Raw genomic sequence first — 24,832 nt, forward strand, 5'->3', positions numbered from 1 at the left:
CCGGTCCATGTTTAGTCCTGACTCTGGCACCAGCAGGAGGCCGGTCCATGTTTAGTCCTGACTCTGGCACCAGAAGGAGGCCGGTCCATGTTTAGTCCTGACTCTGGCACCAGCAGGAGGCCGGTCCATGTTTAGTCCTGACTCTGGCACCAGCAGGAGGCCGGTCCATGTTTAGTCCTGACTCTGGCACCAGCAGGAGGCCGGTCCATGTTTAGAGTGATATCTGGATATTGTTTCCGTTGGTCCTTCATCTCAACTGCCTCGTAAAATCCCTGAATATAACTTTACTTGAAGTAGAGTTTCTCTCTGTCTCTCTCTCACAGACTCAGTTTCTGTCGTGACTCTCCTGATGTTGCTGATGCATTCAGTGGAGCTGCTGATGGTTTCTGTCGTCATGGTGATCCTACTCAAAGGTCGGACTCTGCTTAAAGTCCCATTTTTAAATAAAAATGGCTTTCTTGGTTTAGCTGTGTTGGTTTAATTCTCTTTAGAAAGTAACACTTTCCATTGTCCTTCTGTGCAGAGCACTTCAGATGCAGTTCTGTTAACAACCACCAGGTGAGGAAATAACTGAAATGTTCTGTCACCATGAAATAAATGAGGAATTTTGCAATAACATCTGGCTGAGGATGAGCAGAGCTGGTGGACTCCAGAGCAGAAAAGTGACCGTGCACCTACAATTATATTCTTTTTCATCGACAAAAACAACAGAAAAGAATTGGGCGCTTTCAAAATAAAAGTCCTGTGTTCTCTCCACAGGAATCTGAGGACACCAGACTGTTTCAAAATAAAAGCCTGAACACCAGGGTTGAGGAATCTCTGGTCTGAGTCCACTTCATCTGCTTCATCAGCTTTTAATCTGGCATTATTTTATTTTAACCTCTTCTGTATGGAAATAAAAACGCTTTGCTGACCACGTTTTGCTTCTTATTTGTAAAAAATGAGCCCATTTTGACTTCATAAAGGTGGAAGAAATTTGCTCTTTTGTTTGCTCTTGATCTAAATGTCCCGAGACAAAAATCCAGAGGTTTTTTCTGTTATGGAGCATTTTGCAAACCCATCTCACTGAAAACCCCTGGGACGTTAAAAGAATACTTCACGCTTATTGGTCGAAGCAAAAGCAGAAGTAGCAGAAAAATCTAAATTGCGTTAAATCTAGAGTTCAGAAAACAGTCTGATGTTTGTTGTGGTCCGGTTATAGAAAGATATTCAGCTGCAGTCGCCTGGACACTGTATTTAGACACTGCGTCCAGATGAACACATATGGTTTTACCCTCCTGGACGAACGAGGTATTACATGTGACTCTTTACGATTAAGATTTGGAAGCAGATTTCCTCTTAAACTTTGACTTTAACATCATTCTTTATGTCGTGAACGCATTTTTCTCTAACCTTTATGCTCACTTGCATGTTGGGTTTGACACAGATTCAAAAATGGTTTGAAAATTACCTCACGAATTGAGCTCAAACTGTTTCTGCTTTCAATCTGAATTTTCTTATCTTAATAAAGGTGTTCCTCAAGGCTCTGTCCTTGGACCACTGTTATCTACAGTTTTAGTCCAGAGGTATTGCAGCTGCCGTGACTGCCGTTGTGTCCTTGGGCAAGATACTTCACCTGACTCGCCCCCAGTGTCTGTGTGTGTGAATGGGTGACTGGTGCTTTGAGCGCCTTGACGGTAGAAAAAGTGCTAAATAAATGTGACCATGGACCATTGAGGTGGGCCATGTCCAAAGTTGTACAATATGATTTAAAACAACCTTCACTTTATCAGTGCATGAACCAAACTGAAGTATAAGAGTTTAGGCCGGAGCGTACAACATCCGTGCTTCTGAACTACTTCTGGTTGATTCGCTGAGGACAGTGTTGGGAAGAGTACTTTCAGTTGCTCATTCAAATGTATCTCGTAGTGTGTTCAGCTCTGGCCTTTCATCGCTTCAGTGTAAAAATGTGACACTTTCATGTTTGTGCTGCAGCGTTGTTCAAGCAAAAACCTGGCCGTGCCACACGACTGAACTCAACGATTAAACCCAGTGGTGAAGACTGTTGTTGGTGGTTCTTTTGCTAAATTGAGAAGTAAATGTCTCAATAAAACGTTCCAAATACTGTTTATCTACAACCAAACCATCTGATCCACTTCCTCCGTGGAAACATTGCTCTTTTTGCGGCTCTGGCTGTTTTGCTCGTCAAAGTTTCTGATTTGAGTTCAGATACATTTTGAGGAAGTGTTTTATCAGTTTATGAGGCTGTGCGTCTCTGATCGCTGCAGAGAGGAGACAAAATGTCCGGCGTCGGCGTCCTGCTCCTGCTCGCACTCACGCTGCAGATCTCTGGTGAGTGCTCTTGATGTGGTTTAAGTGACGTTCCCATGGGGTGGTGTGTGACAAGAAGAAGTCGCGGACACTGTTCTGTACTTTTCGAAGATGTTTAATACAGATAACAGCATCAGATAACAGGACAGCAGAAAACAGCGCCCGGGTCTCCGATGATCAGGGACCCCCCTCTCTGGGCGCACCTCCCTTATATACTGAAGACGCACAAAGACCGATAAACAATATCTGACAGGTATGACCCTATCCATGTACCAACGGATTAGCCAATGAGAGAACAAGATGTAAAGGTATCCTTATTTGGGTAGCACCAGGGGAGAAGTTACAGAAATGAGATCATGCGCTTACACAGCTGTACACAAGGCATCTCAAGGCCCCGCAGCCAATGGAGACATCTCCCATTCGGTAGTTAATCAGATGTGGGCCCCTTACATTCCGTGGAATAGACATTTTGGTAGAAACACACATATTCCTAAAAGCCAGTCTCAGAATGAGGCCTAACTTTGCATGGGCCTAGTTTTAATACACTTCATATTCCTCCCTTCTGAGTGATTAAGCTCAGATCAATTAATTAATTAGACACGATCAGCGACAAGCGAGAGCAAAAACCTGCTTGTCGATGCTTACTTTTGTTTAGCAGGAAAAATTCTCTCACGGCACCAACCGTCAGTTGTTCTGACCGATCTTGGCTACCACCCCTTCTGGCTGTCCTTGATCGTGTTATCCAACGACCTAAACAGCCTCACTTCTTTGATTATCATTAAATTTAAGAGAAAATTTGTCTTCGATCTTAAGTTATTATCCAATTGAATAAATCCTTAATCGCTACTGTGTGAGGATATTCGTGTCGCCGCACAACCTAAACATCAGCACTGGATTATCAACAACACCTCAACACATCAACACATCAACACAGGAGTATAATTTATTTCATCAACCCTTTACTTATTTAACCAAATCTTTTAATTAACCCTTTTATCATTCTATTATAACTCTTTTCACCCCTCCTCTCAGCGATGATTATGTTGTCTTCAAAGGTGTTGGTCTGGTGTGATGTTTGGCTCCAGCGTTCTCCTCTGATATTCTCAATGTCCACTCCAGTTATTGTCCATGTCCATGTCCATTGTCCTTTTAACAGCATTTCAGCAGCGTCCTGGGAACAAAAATAACTGAACAGTATCTTGTAGCTTGCAATCTTTTCATGTAAAAACATCCTCTAAAAAGTTTTTTTTTCTTTTATGTGAACAGAATATAGATATATATATATATATAAGTGTGATAATATAATGGTTAACCAAATTTAATAAGTAAAACAATCCATGGAATGTATACAACAAAAACAATAGAAAATAAATGTAAAAATGTATGTAATGTACTGTAATGTACTGTAATGTATTGTAATGTACTCCTCCCTTAAACCAGAACACTCCTTCTATGTGAGTGATAACCATCATTCATGATCATGTGCATGCATCCCCTTTAAGGAACCATCACCATGAATGATAACTCCCGTTGAGTTAATCTAATTTACTATTAACTAATTCTAAACCCCATTTCCATTTTAGCTGTTGATTTAATAGCCAATGTTCTTGCTGTTTTAACAGACAACTTCATCTTTGCTGTTGTCCTAGTTAATGTTGATGTCAACGTTGACTCTCACTCACAGAGTCATCTTGTACTTAATCATTAATGTAATCATTAATGCAAATATTTCTAAACAGCACCAACAACAATCTATAATTTTGTCTTCCCCTATAATTTTCTTATGCAAAACGCTGTTCCTAATTTCTTCTAATCTAAGTATTTCTCCCATTATTATAAAGAATATATCTTCTCTGATTATTTCCTCTTCAGTATTTTCCCTTAATTCAAGATTTCCCCTTTTTAGTCACTACTAAATTTAGCTTCCTATTTGGTTTTGAACCCAGTTATCAAATCAACTTCGTCAGTGGAAGTTGCTTAAACCCTTAGTATAGAGATTTATTTCTGTTCCAATTGTCACCACTGTTTTCCCCCATTTCAGACCGATTTGTCTGCAATGTCTGTAGATAATTTCTCGTCAAATGTTCCATCATATCTTAACATCTGTTTGCAGCTTGTTCTCTAATAGCTTTAAACTATGGTTCTTACCACTAGTGCAAACGCTGCGTTGACATATGTGTCCCCGTCACCGCTCATGTGGTTTCATTTGAAATTGTAACTCACTTGAATGTTGTCAGTGTCAGTGGAAGCTCTTCTCCCAGTTTAAACCTCTATTTTGCTAGATTATTTTCCAAAAGTCCATTTCTAATTTGTTTCCTACATTAATCTAGTCTTTAATCTAGTTTAATCTCCTTAAATCCAATCGAACCCCAATTTGATCTGATTTTATTACATTTCTAAACTTATTCAGTTTTTATTATTCACAAATTCTGTCTTTCACCAGAAAGATTCTGTTTGACAGGCTCCACCTCCTTATGATTGTCTACACAAAACTTCACTACACACAAACTTGGCAACAGATTATGCATCTCTTCTGTTCAAGTTTTGTAAGTAGTTCAAAGTAAATATTGTCTCTGGTTGGTGTCTAATTGTCTCTTAACCTCCCCCTTGCACCATGCGCTAAGCCATGTGCTTCAAGAATAATTAGAACCAACAGTCTAACATCAAATCTTTAAAATCTTTAAAAATCAAAATCATCTTTAAAATGTAATATTTTCTTTCAAATTCACAGCATGTGTGACTTAAAGAACTTCACCTCACTGCATTTTCACCGGTCACAAGGTTTGCAGCTTCTTCGGCTGTTCTGTTTACTTTGTGAGACTTTTAACTCTTAATTTATGTAGTACATTTAGCTATTGCTATTTATTTATATATATTTTCCAATTCTTCTTGCAGTATGGTAACTTCTTCTGAGACTTTGTCTCCCTTTTTCCCAATAGTTTCTGTAACACTTGATAGAGTCTTTATGACACATTTCTTTATTCAGTGAATAATTATCATGTCATCCATGTCTTGAATGATCGTCCTTTATAGATTCTTGTTCAATTTCAGCCAAATTTTTCTTCAAAATGTTTTAGACTCTGTTTTAGTCCCATGGGAAGTCTTTCCTCAATTGTAATCTTCATGAATCGTTGTTCTTCCACCAACTTTTACTTGATTCAGTTTTCGAAGCACTTCTTGATCTTGCTCTCTTTGATCTTCTTTCTTTTTCCGGTATAGCTCCACTTGGTGAGCTATGTGGTCTGTGTAAACCTTATTTGTCATGCTTCCAAGGCCAACAACTTCTGCCAGTTTATTTTTTACTGGTATCGGCAAGCCTTTTTGAATTTTAGCTCGCAGAATTGATTTCTCCATTTGATTCAACTCTGGATTGTTGCCAGTGACATTTCTCCACACTTGATGAGCTTTTGATACGTATGCTCTTGGATTCTCCTCCTGTCCGAGCGGTTGTAGAATGATATTATCTGGATGAACGTTTGTTGGAAACATCTCACTTAATGTTCTCCATATTGTCCCTTTTCGAGCGACGAACAGCTCTGCGTCGTGCACTGCTGTCTTCGCATATCGGTTCAGTCCTGCTTTTGTCAAGACTTCTTGCATCCCTGCCATGCCAAGAATAGTTGCTAGTAGTCTCTTCATATCTCCCATTGCTGCTTGTGTCCCCACTAGCATCTCCTCCAGTTTAGCTATCCAGGGGTGTGCCCCATCTTGGAGTATGGGCAACTTTTCCATCAAATCCGACATATCGACATTTAGCCATGGTTTGTATTCCAAACGGTGTCCTTTTATTATTATTGGGCACATCTTCTGGTTTATTCCCTTTGGCACTGTTCTGTCACGCAGTTCATAATGCAAAAGCTCTGAGAATGAAAGTCGATGTTTTCTAGATGCTTTCGGTCTGTTCTCCGCATTTCTCCAGGATGTTGAATCAGAATCCTCACTCTGATCTTGAGTCTCCTTATTTGAATCCGATCCGTCTTCTGACTCTTCATCGCTGTCCTCTGTTTCAGTGTCATTGTTCTCCTTTTGTGTTTTGCATGTCACCTTTAATGACTTCTTTCCTTTCTTCTCCGCTGAAGCCAAAACTCTCTTCACAGCTGGATTGTATCCATTCGCTGCTCCTTCTTCTTCATCACTTTGTCCCACGGTTTTTGAGCTTGACTTCTTCTTCTTCTTGTTTTTGATACATTGTTACAGTTGTTGTAGCTTTACCAGTCTCTATTACTTGTTCATTTTCATCTTCAATTTTGTATCTTCCATCTTGAGTCATCACTGGAAGCTGTGGATATTCTTTTGCAATATCCTGTAATTTCTCGTAAGGTGGAGGCATCTTCACTGTTGCCTGCGTATTTGAGGATGATCTATTGATCTCTTCCCTCACTTTGTCCACTATTGGCATGTTCTTTTCACTCTCCATCTTCATTTTATCTCTTCGTTCTTTGTTTTTGAACCATTTTACAACTTTGTTTTCGAACAGTTGCATCACTTCCAATTCAATTCTTCTCTTCTCTTTGCGTTTCCGTCCAATTCTTCCTCTCTTTTGGTTGGCTTTGTATGTTTCGATCAACACCTGTAGTATTTTAATTACGTCCTTCACAAGATGATTGTTTATCTGCACCAAATCCACTGTAGTATTTAGTCTTGATGTCGCCATCATGCTATATTTCTTTCTTTAGATTTATTTTATTTTATTTTGTTAAATTCATTTACCTCACTTCCCAAGTTATTTAGCTGCTTGGTAAAAACTTCAAAGATCGTTTGCCAATCTCAGCAGATGTGAAAGAAATTGGTGTTCAATGTCAATCAAAAATCTGAATTATAACTAAAGAGTAAAAATAAATCCAATGTCTATCAAAAACCAAAGTTATTTTTATCTAACTAAAGAGTAACAATAAACAAATTCAAAATTATACCTTATCCAATTAACCTTAAGATACGAGAAAATCAAAGCTATATTTTTATTCAATTGAAGTTAAATTTCAGCAAAATCTCAGGATTTGCAGTGGACCAACTAAAAATGTAAAATTCTTAATTGTAGAAATATGTGTTATCGTATGGTAAACACCAACAATCTGAAATTGGTGACCAATGTAAATCAGGTCAAAGTTATTTTCTATCTGACTTAACAATACACAATTCCAAAATGTACCTTATTCGACTCAAATTAGGATATTGTATCACTGGTTATTCAAATTATGATATATATATATATATATATATATATATATATATATATAACTTAATTTTTATCCGCTTAAGTAGCATAAAAACAATTCTCTTAACTCACAATGGACCACGCCAATGCAACGGTTCTCAATTGTAAAGATACGCCTTATCTTATGTAATTATGTGTAACCCCCAACAATCAGTCATTGCCAAGTTTTTGTATAACAGAAGTATGTGATTATAAATGTGTAATTACACAGTCTTTTTTAATGCAAGAGTTTGTGAATAGAAACAAACTGGCCTTTTGCAAGGTCTTCTCCTCCAGTTGACGGCTTGGTTTCGTCAAACTGTTCCGCTCCGTTTCCTGTCTCCTTCTGTCACTCCGATCTCGTATGTTGTCGCAATAACAGAAAAGAAAAAACAGTGATTAGTTCACGTTAATCCTTTGCCAATTCAGGTTATTTCAAACAATTATCATAACATAATTTTCATCATGAATAATTTTCTTAATCATCCAATAAGGTGTCTTATTTTTGTAATACCATCATTCGTCCTTCACTTATCTATTTATTTATTTATTAATTCATTCATTTCTTTCTATTTTCTCGTTAATTAACCTCTTTTTATCTCCAACTTCCTCCCTTTTATTATTAATCTTATAATAATAAATCGAGTACAGCCTGTGATAAACACAAACGGTCGAGATTGCCTCTTAGTCCGATGTATCTAACAATCTGCTTTTTTCTCTCTCTCTTTTCCTGCTACTTCTTCGCACCCTGCTCTGCCTCACACACATGTGGGAGGAGCCAATAGCTCCGCCCCCAATAGCGTTAACCTGCTCAGTCTTTCTTCCTGTCCTCTGTCTGGGCACTTCCGCCGTGCCTTCACTCTTTCTCTGTCTTTCTTCACACCCTGTAGGAGGAGCTAAACTCCGCCCCCGACTTCTAAAAACTATCTCAAACGCGGTCCAGTTGTCGCCCTTGAAACATCTCTTAACAGACTCCACAGAGCGAAGAAATTAATATAAAAATGACCGACAAAACCGACTCCACACTCCGGATCAGCACTCACACAAAGACAACATCCGCTGCTCAACTTAAAGTAAATTTCTTTTTACTTAAAGTTAAACTTCACGTTTCTTCAAACTTAGAAAGACTATCCGGTCTTCTCTCAGACCGCACCCTGAAAACACAATTTTACTCTGTAAACAACGAAACGCACAAAGACAAAATAACCTTCGAGTTCCAGCCTCAAGGATAACTAACCAAAAAAACAAAATCCCACATAAAAACCAACAAACAAACAACAAACTCGAGTAACGTAAAACTTATTTCATGCTTTTTAATCTCAACTTCAAACTGTAACAGCGCTAAAAACTAAATCTTCTCTCTTCAGTTTAGCAATTTGCTCCCGTCCCCTTTCTCCTTCTCTCTCTCAGACACTGACACACCAACACGCAGCAGCAGAAAGGAAAACGAAAAAGGTGGGGGCTTAGCGCCTGGAGCTCTCATACTTTAAACTTCAACAGTAACGTTACTTCTCAAAACACAAAGACCCATTCTGAGGGTCAAACTGTCCCCGGGGCACTACTTTATTATCTTCTTTTTCTTTCGACTTAAAACTTTGGCATTTCTTCGAACTTGAAGAAACTATTCCCAGGTACTTTTTATTCTCTTTTCAACACAACCACCTTAGGAACAATAATGCATTTATTTTTTTTCTCTCTCCTGGCCAGGGTTAACATCTACTACCGTACCGACTTTACGTCACGTCTTCCTCTCTCTCTTCCCCTCTCTTCTCCCCTTCTCTCTCTGCTCGGCGCACACAGACACAGAACTTCAGGCCGCACACACGGAGCTGAAACCAGAAATGAGCAAAGGTGGGGGCTAGATCTCACCTCTCTGCCGTTTTATTTCTGACAGGTTCTTTCCGTTAACCGTCTATATTTTCAGTTTTAGTTCAAAATACACTTTTGGACACGTATATCATCACTTAGATACTAGTCTGACTCTTCACCGAGGCCTACGGTAAATGATGCTAAATCTAGGGTCTTTGATCACTACGTCTCCTCAGTATTTAGACAAAAACAATTTATCTTTCCAAATTCAACTAACACATTTTTAGACGTGTCCCCCTTTCCCACACACGCGCCTCACCGAGCATCACCCGCACCAGTGTTTTTTACGGAAACAGGCATAGGACAACAGCACTCACACAGCATCAAACCAAAGGTCGAAAGGTAAAACTCACCTAGGCCCATGATTTTCTGCTGTTTAGAGGCTTCGATCCAGTCTGCAATCCGTCCCGATTTTGTGGCGCCATTTTGTGTCGTGTCGACATTTTGTGGTGGCTGATTCACTGCTCGTTTGGGGCGTAGGGTGTAGACAAAGGATTCACGCTGACAAAGCTCTGTAAACTTTTCAAGGTAGTTTATTTACAGAGAAAGCAGTGTCAAATACAGGGCAGCAGAAAACAGCGCCCTGGGTCCGCTGGTGATCAGGAAGACGAACCTCGTCTCTGGGCGCACCTCCTTTATATACTGAAGACGCACAAAGACCGATAAACAATATCTGACAGGTATGACCCTATCCATGTACCAACGGATTAGCCAATGAGAGAACAAGATGTAAAGGTATCCTTATTTGGGTAGCACCAGGGGAGAAGTTACAGAAATGAGATCATGCGCTTACACAGCTGTACACAAGGCATCTCAAGGCCCCGCAGCCAATGGAGACATCTCCCATTCGGTAGTTAATCAGATGTGGGCCCCTTACATTCCGTGGAATAGACATTTTGGTAGAAACACACATATTCCTAAAAGCCAGTCTCAGAATGAGGCCTAACTTTGCATGGACCTAGTTTTAATACACTTCACTCTTACATCAGGAACAATCGTATCAGTGACACTTTTCAATGATTGACCATGTTTTTAAATAGGTTTGAGTTCAAATTGACTTTTTTTTACATATTTTATGATAATATACAGTTTGATTTGAATCTTTGACATATTCAGTTCCTTTTCAGGCAGAAACACAATGGAACGAGGTCAATCGTTGATATTCATAACTAAATACTTCAGCTGCTCTGTTATACAAACAATATACAGATGTAGAACGTCACCATTTCACATTTTACTGTCACGATTATTGTGAGGATAAATATTGCTTCTTCTTGTTTCCTTCACACGTTACGGCTCCTCAACACGTGACCTGTTTATGAAATCAAACTTTCAGAACAATCAATTTGACATAAACAGCAAAATATTAAAGCGCTTTACATTTAGCTTTACTTTTCTGAGGAAAGGTTGAGCAGAAAGGACTTCATTTTGTGGCTGAAATTATCACATTTATTCAATTTGAACTAAAAAAAAAAGTTGATTGAGTTTTTTTTTAAATGTCACTTTTCTATAAATAGATTTTAAAATATTTTTTTCATCTAAAAATATTGTTTTTGTCTTTACGATTATATTGTGACCGAAATAGTCCTGATTATTGATTAACCTAATCATCATCACATCCTATACAGACATTTATTCTCCTGTTGTTTCACTTAAATTCAGGGAATATTAATAATAATGAAAATAAACTTCCCTTATGAAGAGTTCAAATGAGCTGAATTCTAAGTCAAAGTGATTTCAAGTTTTAATGTCAAACGTTTTCCTTCCGACGACTGAAATACACATTTCTCATAAAGTCCAACGCTCCAAAGTCGATCCAAAGTGCTGCAAGGACGGTCCACTGTGACCGGTCATTCAAAGTGAAGACGTTTAGAAACATATTTATGATTAAGGAGGAGAAAACACCAGTCCAGGTATTTTAATGTGTTCATGTCCAGCATGTCGAGCTCACACTTTGCTCTCAACAGCCACTTCCTGATGTGGTCATGTGACTCTTTTATCTCACGGGTGGTTTTGAAGAGCATCAGTTTCTGCTCAGACCAAAGCCACAGTCGATCTGATCCTTCACCAGGCCGGGTTATGCACCAAGGAAAGTACCTTCCAAGTAGCACCAGGTCTACACCAGGGCTAAAGGACTAGTCAGGTATAAACCAGGGCTAAAGGACTAGTCAGGTCTACACCAGGGCTAAAGGACTAGTCAGGTCTACACCAGGGCTAAAGGACTAGTCAGGTATAAACCAGGGCTAAAGGACTAGTCAGGTATAAACCAGGGCTAAAGGACTAGTCAGGTATAAACCAGGGCTAAAGGACTAGTCAGGTATAAACCAGGGTTAGTTAATTAAACTATAGTTATTCCAGTTCTAAACTAGGACCCAGGTGGAGGACAAACATGTGGAAAACATTTACTGCAGAGGAATCCCTGTTACGACGCTCACACTAGGTTCTAATTTTGATGTGTATACGACCCTAACACATAATGTGTTTCACTGTGGAACACGTTAGTACTGTAAATGCTTTTATTATAATAGAAGTCATGAGGAATTTACTTCTGAACAATGAGGTGGGTTCTTTTAGATCCATGTGTGTTTTCGTCCCACAGAAGAGCAGCAGCTGTTTGTGGTCAGATCTGGGACCACAGTGACTCTGCCATGTGGACGTCAGTCTCCGACCAACTGCACCTGGACCCTAGGGGGCAGCGTCCTCAGAACCAGGACCAGGACCAGGTGGAGCTCTATGGATGGGTCGACAGTGGATGAAGACAACCATACATCTATATACACATTTCCTGTGTGTATTTCATCTTTTAATAAGTTTTCGAAGGCTTCATTTTTCATCGATCCGTATGCAAGGTCCCGCAGACTGAACCTGACCGAGTCCTGTGAGCTGCAGATCCGAGACGTGGAAGAATACGACGCAGGAGTGTACGTCTGTGACCAACTCGACCAATCAGAGTCCGGCTCTGAGGTGAACCAATCACAGCGCTCAGAGTCCTTCCTGTCTGTGGTCTCCTGTGAGTTTGGAGCATGGATCTGTTCAAGTATGAGAAAGTGCATTAGAGCAAACTCGCAGTAACGGCCCCGGGCTTCAGAGTGCGTTCTGTTTATTTACACTGGAAGAGTCTCTGTCTTACATTTATTCACTTTTACTGCAGATGCGTCTCCGTGGAGATGGCAAATGTTTGTGTCATTCTGTGGAAAACTCTAGACAAAACTGTTGATGGATTTCCAGCTCCTGTTATACGCAACATTTTGAGGATAATTTCCCATTCAAAAGACATAATATTTTGTTATCACTATGCCAACGGTCCTAGTTTGTATGTGTATTTTCATTCTGAGACCCAGAGAGAAGAATAGAAAGTTTCCCACTTAAATAAACTTCAAAAACTTCTTTAATTTGGGGATTTTTGAAAGGCAATTAGCATAAAACATAAGCTGCTTTGTTCATGTGTCTCTTCAGTAATAATATCATCTAACATGGTTCTCACTTTGCATATAGTCCCTCAAGACTCCTCCAGGATGACCTGTGATGTTTCTCCGTACAATGAACGCAGAAACTGTGGATACACGGTGAAATGGCTGGTCCAGGGCTCGGATCGAAACCAGCTCAAGTTCCGGACTTCAGAGTGTTTGGCTGAGGTCACATACTCAGAGAATTCTTCACTTCCAAGTCTGAGCTGTGAAGTGACAGACCTGAATCACAACCAGGTGTTTGTCCTTCAGAGTCCAGGTGAGAGCCAGGCCACAGTCACACAGTCACACGTTATGGCAAGAAATGATATGAACAGTGATAAAATAAAGGTTTATGGATCTCACATTGGAGAAATGCACTTGTTTTACTGTCAATTGAAAAGCAAAACTCCAAGTCCCATTCTGTGTCTGTTTCTGCAGGATCCCAGTGGAACCAGACTGAGAGCGGACCAGAAGAACCACACGGTACCTCTTCACCTCTCGCCATTTCCATTGTCACATTTAGAAGAGTGAATACATTTGGAATTATATGCAGTCTCCTGAGACATTGTTTGGAGACTTAGGGCCAAACACTGCCCTGGAGCTCTTTGTGTTTGGGCCAGAACTGTTCTTCTAACTGTGTGTGGCTCACGAGGGACTCACGGGGGACTCACGGGGGACTCACGAGGGGCTCACAAGGGACTCATGAGGGACTCGTGGGGGACTCACGAGGGGCTCACAAGGGACTCATGAGGGACTCATGGGGGGCGTATGAGGGGCTCACGACGGACTCACGGGGGTCTCACGGGGGCGTACGAGGGGCTGTCGGGGGACTCACGAGGGGGTCACAGGGGATTCACGGGGGACTCATGAGGGGCTCACGGGGGACTCACGGGGGGTTCACGAGGGGCTGTCGGGGGACTCACGAGGGGCTCGCGGGGGGCTCATGAGGGGCTCACGGGGGGCTCACGAGGGGCTCACGGGGGGCTCACGGGGGGCTCACGGGGGACTCACGGGGGGCTAACGAGGGGTTCACGAGGGGCTCACGGGGGGCTCATGAGGGGCTCACGGGGGGCTCACGAGGGGCTCACGGGGGGCTCACGGGGGACTCACGAGGGACTAACGAGGGACTCACGGGGGACTCACGGGGGACTCACGAGGGACTCACGAGGGACTCACGGGGGACTCACGGGGGACTCACGAGGGGCTCACGGGGGACTCACGAGGGGCTCACGGGGGGCTCACGGGGGACTCACGAGGGACTCACGAGGGACTCACGAGGGACTCACGGGGGACTCACGGGGGACTCACGAGGGGCTCACGAGGGACTCAAGAGGGACTCACGAGGGACTCACGGGGGACTCACTAGGGACTCATGAGGGGCTCACGAGGGGCTCATGAGGGGCTCACGGGGGACTCACGAGGGACTCACGGGGGACTCACGAGGGGCTCACGAGGGACTCAAGAGGGACTCACGAGGGACTCAAGAGGGACTCACGAGGGACTCACGGGGGACTCACTAGGGACTCATGAGGGGCTCACGAGGGGCTCATGAGGGGCTCACGGGGGACTCACGAGGGACTCACGGGGGACTCACGGGGGACTCACGGGGGGCTCACGGGGGACTCACGAGGGGCTCACGAGGGGCTCACGGTGCGACTGAAGTGAACTCCGCTGTGCTTCAGGAGTTTGTGGAGATGTTGGTAGAGTTGGTAGAGACACGTGGACTGTGAAAAGTCAAATGTTTCTCTTTCTCCGTCTCTCTCACAGACTCAGTTCCTGTCGTGACTCTCCTGATGTTGGTGATGCGTTCTGTGGAGCTGCTGATGGTTTTTGTCGTCATGGTGATCCTGCTCAGAGGTCAGCTTTACTATAAAGTGACATTTTTTCACCTTTTCTGAGTCTAACGCCGTCTCTCTGCGCAGTGCTCTCCAGATGCAGTTCTGCTGACAACCACCAGGTGAGGAAATGACTGAGAAAACCGTGATTAAAGGTACACGGTGTAACTTTTCAGGAGAGGCTCTGCAAACCCTGCTCGTCTCCATGGAGATGCTGCTGCTTTGCCTGCAGTGAGGCATTCAACTTCTGTATCTGTTCAATGTTGCCAGCCTCCCGTAGCAAAGGTTAATGCCATACTCTGGAACATTCAAGGAGCCTCCACCAGAAAAGTGACACAGTGCACCTTTAATGATCTCATGTTCATGGACAAAATTATACATCAACAAGCAGAGTGTCGTTTCTGACGAGTGCACATGTTTTTAAGTCTCTTTTTACTTTAATTGTAAATAATGTAACGTGTGAATGAGTTCATGTTTTGTCCGTGTGTTACTTTGTGTTTGAACTGTCGCTCTGGTCTGTTGTTATAAATGAAAACTGGTTCTCACACGACCTGGATGGATAAATAAAGGTTAACTTCAAAATAAAACAAATTAAAGTCCTGTGTTTTCTCCCCAGGAATCTGAAGACACCAGAGTATTTCAAAATAAAAGCCTAAACTCCAGGGCTGAAGAGTCTTTGGTCTGAGTCCACTTCATCCACAGAAGATAAAGATAAATATATTCACTGCTTCAGCTTTTCATCTCACACCATTTGAATCCTTTTCTCTTCTGAACCTGAATAAAGACGCTTTTTTGAGCTGATCCAAATCTGTCTTTATGATTACATTTTGTATTTGTTAAAAAGAGCCCCCCTGGACAGAGCCTGAGTGGAGCTTGTGTGAGTAGATTTCTCCAGTTTCCACGACCTCCAAGAGAGAAGGAGGGCTGGAGAGGGAGGAGGAGAGAAGAGGGGGAGCAAGGAGGAGGACAGAAGAGGAGGAGCAAGGAGGAGGAGAGAAGAGGAGGAGCAAGGAGGAGGAGAGAAGAGGAGGAGCAAGGAGGAGGAGAGAAGAGGAGGAGCAAGGAGGAGGAGAGAAGAGGAGGAGCAAGGAGGAGGAGAGAAGAGGAGGAGCAAGGAGGAGGAGAGAAGAGGAGGAGCAAGGAGGAGGAGAGAAGAGGAGGAGCAAGGAGGAGGAGAGAAGAGGAGGAGCAAGGAGGGGGAGAGAAGAGGAGGAGCAAGAAGGTGGAGAGAAGGAGGAGGAGCAGGGAGGTGGAGAGAAGAGGAGGAGCAAGAAGGTGGAGAGAAGGAGGAGGAGCAAGGAGGAGGAGAGAAGAGGAGGAGCAGGGAGGAGGAGAGAAGAGGAGATGCAGGGAGGAGGAGAGAAGAGGAGGAGCAAGGAGGAGGAGAGAAGAGGAGGAGCAGGGAGGAGGAGAGAAGAGGAGAAGCAGGGAGGAGGAGAGAAGAGGAGGAGCAAGGAGGGGGAGAGAAGGAGGAGGAGCAAGGAGGTGGAGAGAAGGAGGAGGAGCAAGGAGGAGGAGAGAAGAGGAGGAGCAAGGAGGAGGAGAGAAGAGGAGGAGCAAGGAGGAGGAGAGAAGAGGAGGAGCAAGGAGGGGGAGAGAAGAGGAGGAGCAAGGAGGTGGAGAGAAGGAGGAGGAGCAAGGAGGAGGAGAGAAGAGGAGGAGCAAGGAGGAGGAGAGAAGAGGGAGGGTTAGACAGGTGGGTTTGGGTGGTAAAAGGTGAAAAAGAAGAAGAAGAAGAAGAAGAAGAAGAAGAAGAAGAAGAAGAAGAAGAAGAAGAAGAAGAAGAAGAAGAAGAAGAAGAAGAAGAAGAAGAAGAAGAAGAAGAAGAAGAAGAAGAAGAAGAAGAAGAAGAAGAGATAATTTATTTGTATGTTATTGCTGCAAACAAGTATTTGAACACCTGCCAATCAGTAAGAATTCTGGCTCTCAAAGACATGTTGAGATAAGATAAGAAAAGATAAGATAAGTTAATGCGCCCCAATTGCCCTTTCATTACATCTACTGCTGACGCTGTCACATCTTCTCCCCTTTATTTTACCATTCAAAAAACTATTTTATTTTGAATTCTTGGCAAAATGTGCGGCTTTGACTCTTTGAATAAGACTGTGTATGACTTTTACCCCCGAAGATGAGTCTCACCAAATTTCAGGTTGATAGGGCTAACGTCCTGAGGGGGAGGAGTTTGTGAAAGTCTAAAGTGTAAACATGTTCTGGCGATTTCCCCATTGGAATAACATGGGAGGTTTTGGTCATCGCTACGGCAAAGCCATAACAATTATGACATGGGTCTCATTGACTTTTTTGATGGGGCCAAAATGGAGTTGTGTGTCAAATTTCGCAAAAGTAAACATTTAACCTCCTTATAAAATCTGTAGGGGGCGCTGTGGCGCCAAATGAATTAATTTCACTTCAAGTAGGTTTAGTTGCCTGACCAGCCATTCCCAACACGTTTTGGCAAACTACTTATCAAAACTGTGTGTGGGTCTGGGGCTCGACCGCTGCGGTTCAATTTCTAGGGCTCATTCAAATGTATCTCGTAGTGTGTTCAGCTCTGGCCTTTCATCGCTTCAGTGTAAAAATGTGACACTTTCATGTTTGTGCTGCAGCGTTGTTCAAGCAAAAACCTGGCCGTGCCACACGACTGAACTCAACGATTAAACCCAGTGGTGAAGACTGTTGTTGGTGGTTCTTTTGCTAAATTGAGAAGTAAATGTCTCAATAAAACGTTCCAAATACTGTTTATCTACAACCAAACCATCTGATCCACTTCCTCCGTGGAAACATTGCTCTTTTTGCGGCTCTGGCTGTTTTGCTCGTCAAAGTTTCTGATTTGAGTTCAGATACATTTTGAGGAAGTGTTTTATCAGTTTATGAGGCTGTGCGTCTCTGATCGCTGCAGAGAGGAGACAAAATGTCCGGCGTCGGCGTCCTGCTCCTGCTCGCACTCACGCTGCAGATCTCTGGTGAGTGCTCTTACATCAGGAACAATCGTATCAGTGACACTTTTCAATGATTGACCATGTTTTTAAATAGGTTTGAGTTCAAATTGACTTTTTTTACATATTTTATGATAATATACAGTTTGATTTGAGTCTTTGACATATTCAGTTCCTTTTCAGGCAGAAACACAATGGAACGAGGTCAATCGTTGATATTCATAACTAAATACTTCAGCTGCTCTGTTATACAAACAATATACAGATGTAGAACGTCACCATTTCACATTTTACTGTCACGATTATTGTGAGGATAAATATTGCTTCTTCTTGTTTCCTTCACACGTTACGGCTCCTCAACACGTGACCTGTTTATGAAATCAAACTTTCAGAACAATCAATTTGACATAAACAGCAAAATATTAAAGCGCTTTACATTTAGCTTTACTTTTCTGAGGAAAGGTTGAGCAGAAAGGACTTCATTTTGCAGCTAAAATTATCACATTTATTCAATTTGAACTAAAATAAAAGTTGATTGAGTTTTTTTTTTAAATGTCACTTTTCTATAAATAGATTTTTAAATATTTTTTTCATCTAAAAATATTGTTTTTGTCTTTACGATTATATTGTGACCGAAATAGTCCTGATTATTGATTAACCTAATCATCATCACATCCTATACAGACATTTATTCTCCTGTTGTTTCACTTAAATTCAGGGAATATTAATAATAATGAAAATAAACTTCCCTTATGAAGAGTTCAAATGAGCTGAATTCTAAGTCAAAGTGATTTCAAGTTTTAATGTCAAACGTTTTCCTTCCGACGACTGAAATACACATTTCTCATAAAGTCCAACGCTCCAAAGTCGATCCAAAGTGCTGCAAGGACGGTCCACTGTGACCGGTCATTCAAAGTGAAGACGTTTAGAAACATATTTATGATTAAGGAGGAGAAAACACCAGTCCAGGTATTTTAATGTGTTCATGTCCAGCATGTCGGGCTCACACTTTGCTCTCAACAGCCACTTCCTGATGTGGTCATGTGACTCTTTTATCTCACGGGTGGTTTTGAAGAGCATCAGTTTCTGCTCAGACCAAAGCCACAGTCGATCTGATCCTTCACCAGGCCGGGTTATGCACCAAGGAAAGTACCTTCCAAGTAGCACCAGGTCTACACCAGGGCTAAAGGACTAGTCAGGTATAAACCAGGGCTAAAGGACTAGTCAGGTCTACACCAGGGCTAAAGGACTAGTCAGGTATAAACCAGGGCTAAAGGGCTAGTCAGGTATAAACCAGGGCTAAAGGACTAGTCAGGTATAAACCAGGGCTAAAGGACTAGTCAGGTCTACACCAGGGCTAAAGGACTAGTCAGGTATAAACCAGGGCTAAAGGACTAGTCAGGTATAAACCAGGGCTAAAGGACTAGTCAGGTCTACACCAGGGCTAAAGGACTAGTCAGGTATAAACCAGGGCTAAAGGACTAGTCAGGTCTACACCAGGGCTAAAGGACTAGTCAGGTATAAACCAGGGCTAAAGGGCTAGTCAGGTATAAACCAGGGCTAAAGGACTAGTCAGGTATAAACCAGGGCTAAAGGACTAGTCAGGTCTACACCAGGGCTAAAGGACTAGTCAGGTATAAACCAGGGCTAAAGGACTAGTCAGGTCTACACCAGGGCTAAAGGACTAGTCAGGTATAAACCAGGGCTAAAGGACTAGTCAGGTATAAACCAGGGCTAAAGGACTAGTCAGGTATAAACCAGGGCTAAAGGACTAGTCAGGTCTACACCAGGGCTAAAGGACTAGTCAGGTATAAACCAGGGCTAAAGGACTAGTCAGGTATAAACCAGGGCTAAAGGACTAGTCAGGTCTACACCAGGGCTAAAGGACTAGTCAGGTCTACACCAGGGCTAAAGGACTAGTCAGGTAAAAACCAGGGCTAAAGGACTAGTCAGGTATAAACCAGGGCTAAAGGACTAGTCAGGTCTACACCAGGGCTAAAGGACTAGTCAGGTCTACACCAGGGCTAAAGGACTAGTCAGGTATAAACCAGGGCTAAAGGACTAGTCAGGTCTACACCAGGGCTAAAGGACTAGTCAGGTCTACACCAGGGCTAAAGGACTAGTCAGGTATAAACCAGGGCTAAAGGACTAGTCAGGTCTACACCAGGGCTAAAGGACTAGTCAGGTATAAACCAGGGCTAAAGGGCTAGTCAGGTATAAACCAGGGCTAAAGGACTAGTCAGGTATAAACCAGGGCTAAAGGACTAGTCAGGTATAAACCAGGGCTAAAGGACTAGTCAGGTCTACACCAGGGCTAAAGGACTAGTCAGGTATAAACCAGGGCTAAAGGACTAGTCAGGTCTACACCAGGGCTAAAGGACTAGTCAGGTATAAACCAGGGCTAAAGGGCTAGTCAGGTATAAACCAGGGCTAAAGGACTAGTCAGGTATAAACCAGGGCTAAAGGACTAGTCAGGTCTACACCAGGGCTAAAGGACTAGTCAGGTATAAACCAGGGCTAAAGGACTAGTCAGGTATAAACCAGGGCTAAAGGACTAGTCAGGTATAAACCAGGGCTAAAGGACTAGTCAGGTCTACACCAGGGCTAAAGGACTAGTCAGGTATAAACCAGGGCTAAAGGACTAGTCAGGTATAAACCAGGGCTAAAGGACTAGTCAGGTATAAACCAGGGCTAAAGGACTAGTCAGGTATAAACCAGGGCTAAAGGACTAGTCAGGTCTACACCAGGGCTAAAGGACTAGTCAGGTATAAACCAGGGCTAAAGGACTAGTCAGGTATAAACCAGGGCTAAAGGACTAGTCAGGTCTACACCAGGGCTAAAGGACTAGTCAGGTATAAACCAGGGCTAAAGGACTAGTCAGGTATAAACCAGGGCTAAAGGACTAGTCAGGTCTACACCAGGGCTAAAGGACTAGTCAGGTCTACACCAGGGCTAAAGGACTAGTCAGGTATAAACCAGGGCTAAAGGACTAGTCAGGTCTACACCAGGGCTAAAGGACTAGTCAGGTCTACACCAGGGCTAAAGGACTAGTCAGGTATAAACCAGGGCTAAAGGACTAGTCAGGTCTACACCAGGGCTAAAGGACTAGTCAGGTCTACACCAGGGCTAAAGGACTAGTCAGGTATAAACCAGGGCTAAAGGACTAGTCAGGTATAAACCAGGGCTAAAGGACTAGTCAGGTATAAACCAGGGCTAAAGGACTAGTCAGGTCTACACCAGGGCTAAAGGACTAGTCAGGTATAAACCAGGGCTAAAGGACTAGTCAGGTATAAACCAGGGCTAAAGGACTAGTCAGGTATAAACCAGGGCTAAAGGACTAGTCAGGTCTACACCAGGGCTAAAGGACTAGTCAGGTATAAACCAGGGCTAAAGGACTAGTCAGGTATAAACCAGGGCTAAAGGACTAGTCAGGTCTACACCAGGGCTAAAGGACTAGTCAGGTATAAACCAGGGCTAAAGGACTAGTCAGGTATAAACCAGGGCTAAAGGACTAGTCAGGTCTACACCAGGGCTAAAGGACTAGTCAGGTCTACACCAGGGCTAAAGGACTAGTCAGGTATAAACCAGGGCTAAAGGACTAGTCAGGTATAAACCAGGGCTAAAGGACTAGTCAGGTCTACACCAGGGCTAAAGGACTAGTCAGGTCTACACCAGGGCTAAAGGACTAGTCAGGTATAAACCAGGGCTAAAGGACTAGTCAGGTATAAACCAGGGCTAAAGGACTAGTCAGGTCTACACCAGGGCTAAAGGACTAGTCAGGTATAAACCAGGGCTAAAGGACTAGTCAGGTCTACACCAGGGCTAAAGGACTAGTCAGGTATAAACCAGGGCTAAAGGACTAGTCAGGTCTACACCAGGGCTAAAGGACTAGTCAGGTATAAACCAGGGCTAAAGGACTAGTCAGGTATAAACCAGGGCTAAAGGACTAGTCAGGTCTACACCAGGGCTAAAGGACTAGTCAGGTATAAACCAGGGCTAAAGGACTAGTCAGGTATAAACCAGGGCTAAAGGACTAGTCAGGTCTACACCAGGGCTAAAGGACTAGTCAGGTCTACACCAGGGCTAAAGGACTAGTCAGGTATAAACCAGGGCTAAAGGACTAGTCAGGTCTACACCAGGGCTAAAGGACTAGTCAGGTCTACACCAGGGCTAAAGGACTAGTCAGGTCTACACCAGGGCTAAAGGACTAGTCAGGTATAAACCAGGGCTAAAGGACTAGTCAGGTCTACACCAGGGCTAAAGGACTAGTCAGGTATAAACCAGGGCTAAAGGACTAGTCAGGTATAAACCAGGGCTAAAGGACTAGTCAGGTCTACACCAGGGCTAAAGGACTAGTCAGGTATAAACCAGGGCTAAAGGACTAGTCAGGTCTACACCAGGGCTAAAGGACTAGTCAGGTATAAACCAGGGCTAAAGGACTAGTCAGGTATAAACCAGGGCTAAAGGACTAGTCAGGTCTACACCAGGGCTAAAGGACTAGTCAGGTATAAACCAGGGCTAAAGGACTAGTCAGGTATAAACCAGGGTTAGTTAATTAAACTATAGTTATTCCAGTTCTAAACTAGGACCCAGGTGGAGGACAAACATGTGGAAAACATTTACTGCAGAGGAATCCCTGTTACGACGCTCACACTAGGTTCTAATTTTGATGTGTATACGACCCTAACACATAATGTGTTTCACTGTGGAACACGTTAGTACTGTAAATGCTTTTATTATAATAGAAGTCATGAGGAATTTACTTCTGAACAATGAGGTGGGTTCTTTTAGATCCATGTGTGTTTTCGTCCCACAGAAGAGCAGCAGCTGTTTGTGGTCAGATCTCGGACCACAGTGACTCTGCCATGTGGACGTCAGTCTCCGACCAACTGCACCTGGACCCTAGGGGGCAGCGTCCTCAGAACCAGGACCAGTACCAGAGCCAGGACCAGGACCAGGACCAGGACCAGGAGGAGCTCCACGGACGGGCCGACAGTGGTTGAAGACCATAAGACAATTCCTATGTGTAATCCGACTGATTTTCCGCTTTTGGAGCCTTTATATTTCATCGATCCTGTTGCAAGGTCCCGCAGACTGAACCTGACCGAGTCCTGTGAGCTGCAGATCCGAGACGTGAGAGAATACGACGCAGGAGTGTACGTCTGTGACCAACTCGACCAATCAGAGTCCGGCTCTGAGGTGGACCAATCACAGCGCTCAGAGTCCTTCCTGTCCGTGGTCTCCTGTGAGTTTGGAGCATGGATCTGTTCAAGTATGAGAAAGTGCGGCCAATCCGTAAATCAAGTAATAAAAGAACCGCGGCCGTACGGCCAATGCGTCTCCATGGAGACCTGTGAAAAACTCTAGGCAAACTGTTGATGGACTTCCAGCTCCTGTTATACGCAACATTTTGAGGACCATTCAAAATACATCATATTTTGTTATCACTATGCCAACGGTCCTAGTTTTTATCTTTATCATCATTCTGAGACCCATGGGTAAAACCCAGGGGGAAGAGTAGAAAGTTTACCTCTTACATAAACCTAAAAAACGTCTTTAATTTTGGGACAATTAGCATAAAACATAAGCTTATGTGTCTCTTTATTGTCAAATTTCACCCATGAATAATACATATAAGTAATAATATAATCTAACATGGTTCTCACTTTGCATATAGTCCCTCAAGACTCCTCCAGGATGACCTGTGATGTTTCTCCGTACAATGAACGCAGAAACTGTGGATACACGGTGAAATGGCTGGTCCAGGGCTCGGATCGAAACCAGCTCAAGTTCCGGACTTCAGAGTGTTTGGCTGAGGTCACATACTCAGAGAATTCTTCACTTCCAAGTCTGAGCTGTGAAGTGACAGACCTGAATCACAACCAGGTGTTTGTCCTTCAGAGTCCAGGTGAGAGCCAGGCCACAGTCACACAGTCACACGTTATGGCAAGAAATGATATGAACAGTGATAAAATAAAGGTTTATGGATCTCACATTGGAGAAATGCACTTGTTTTACTGTCAATTGAAAAGCAAAACTCCAAGTCCCATTCTGTGTCTGTTTCTGCAGGATCCCAGTGGAACCAGACTGAGAGCGGACCAGAAGAACCACACGGTACCTCTTCACCTCTCGCCATTTCCATATTTAGGAGTCATTTATCTTCAACATTAAGAGAGTTTGTGAGTGAGGAATCTGGAAGTTCAAGTCATTGGATTGTCCCGATCCAAAGTGAACCAGTCATGACGTGTTTTTCATTTAACGCTCTCTTTTCAGAAGCCAAATTACTTTTATTCAACCCTATTTTATTCCCATTTTATTAATTGCAGACATGTAGCTGACCAGCAGAAGAAATAGCACTATCAAAAATAAATAAGTTTAAAACTAAACTAAAATATTATATGACAGTAATCATAAAATATTAAAACAAACTCTTCATTATACAGACTTTTACAGGAGTTTCTCTCTTTCACAGACTCAGTTCCTGTCGCGACTCTCCTGATGTTGGTGATGCGTTCTGTGGAGCTGCTGATGGTTTCTGTCGTCATGGTGATCCTGCTCAGAGGTCAGCTTTGATATAAAGTCACATTTTTGCACCTTGTCCGTGTCTGACGCCGTCTCTCTGCGCAGTGCTCTCCAGATGCAGTTCTGCTGACAACCACTAGGCGATGAGAGTTTGTCGTTGTTACATTTAAATATGAAGTGTAAGTGTAATTTACAGTTAGTTCATGCTTCGGAGTATTTAAAGGTGCACTATGTAACCTTTTCTGGCCACGGGCTTGTCTCCATGGAGATGTTGTTGCTTCGCCTGCAGTGTGGCTCGTTTGGTTACAGTTCTAAATAATGTTACATTCAAAATTAAACCATGGAAGTCTTGTGTTTTTCTCCACAGGAAAGTGAGGACATTTCAAAATAAAAGCACGAACAGCCGGGCGGAGTCCTTTGTCTGAGTCCACTTCATCTCCTGAATATAAATATAATGTATTCACTCGTTCATACTTAAATAAGCTTTTGATCTGACATGATTTCACCTTTTTCTGAACGCAAATAAAGACGCTTCACTGAGTTTATCCAAATCTGGTGCCGTGACTTTGTGTTTCTTATTTGTCAAAGAAATAACGTGCAAGAGGTCGACTTTAATCAACTTTAATAAAAACAAATTAAACATGATTTTGTCGATAAAGCCCGGCTCCTGCTCCGGTCAGGACCCGGTGCTGGTTCGGCCGCTGCAGCTCGGTTTCC

At 42.9% G+C, this 24,832-nt stretch overlaps 1 protein-coding gene and 1 long non-coding RNA gene across 4 annotated transcripts in view; both read left to right on the forward strand.

The window, feature by feature from the left end:
• The first annotated feature begins 328 nt into the window (after window positions 1-328).
• The window catches only part of LOC140374269 (uncharacterized), a 40,964-nt gene continuing 16,460 nt past the window's right edge, over window positions 329-24,832 (forward strand). Inside the window, exons 1-3 of one of the 3 annotated variants that reach the window (XR_011929085.1) lie at window positions 329-413; window positions 524-558; window positions 24,483-24,650. This is a non-coding gene — a long non-coding RNA (uncharacterized lncRNA). Of the gene's footprint in view, window positions 414-523; window positions 559-759; window positions 881-24,482; window positions 24,651-24,832 lie in introns of those variants that run through there. The other 2 variants (XR_011929083.1, XR_011929084.1) reach the window with 2 other exon arrangements.
• Window positions 22,616-24,255, forward strand: LOC140374007 (uncharacterized). Its single transcript, XM_072460766.1, has 5 exons — window positions 22,616-22,838; window positions 23,271-23,501; window positions 23,663-23,707; window positions 24,066-24,155; window positions 24,221-24,255. The coding sequence occupies exons 1-5, from the start codon at window positions 22,616-22,618 to the stop codon at window positions 24,253-24,255; spliced, it is 624 nt and encodes a 207-aa protein (XP_072316867.1).

This window comes from Eucyclogobius newberryi, unplaced genomic scaffold, assembly GCF_026437365.1.
Source record: "Eucyclogobius newberryi isolate DKJ021-1_F unplaced genomic scaffold, fEucNew1.0.hap1 SCAF_3, whole genome shotgun sequence".
Taxonomy (NCBI): Eukaryota; Metazoa; Chordata; class Actinopteri; order Gobiiformes; family Gobiidae; genus Eucyclogobius; species Eucyclogobius newberryi.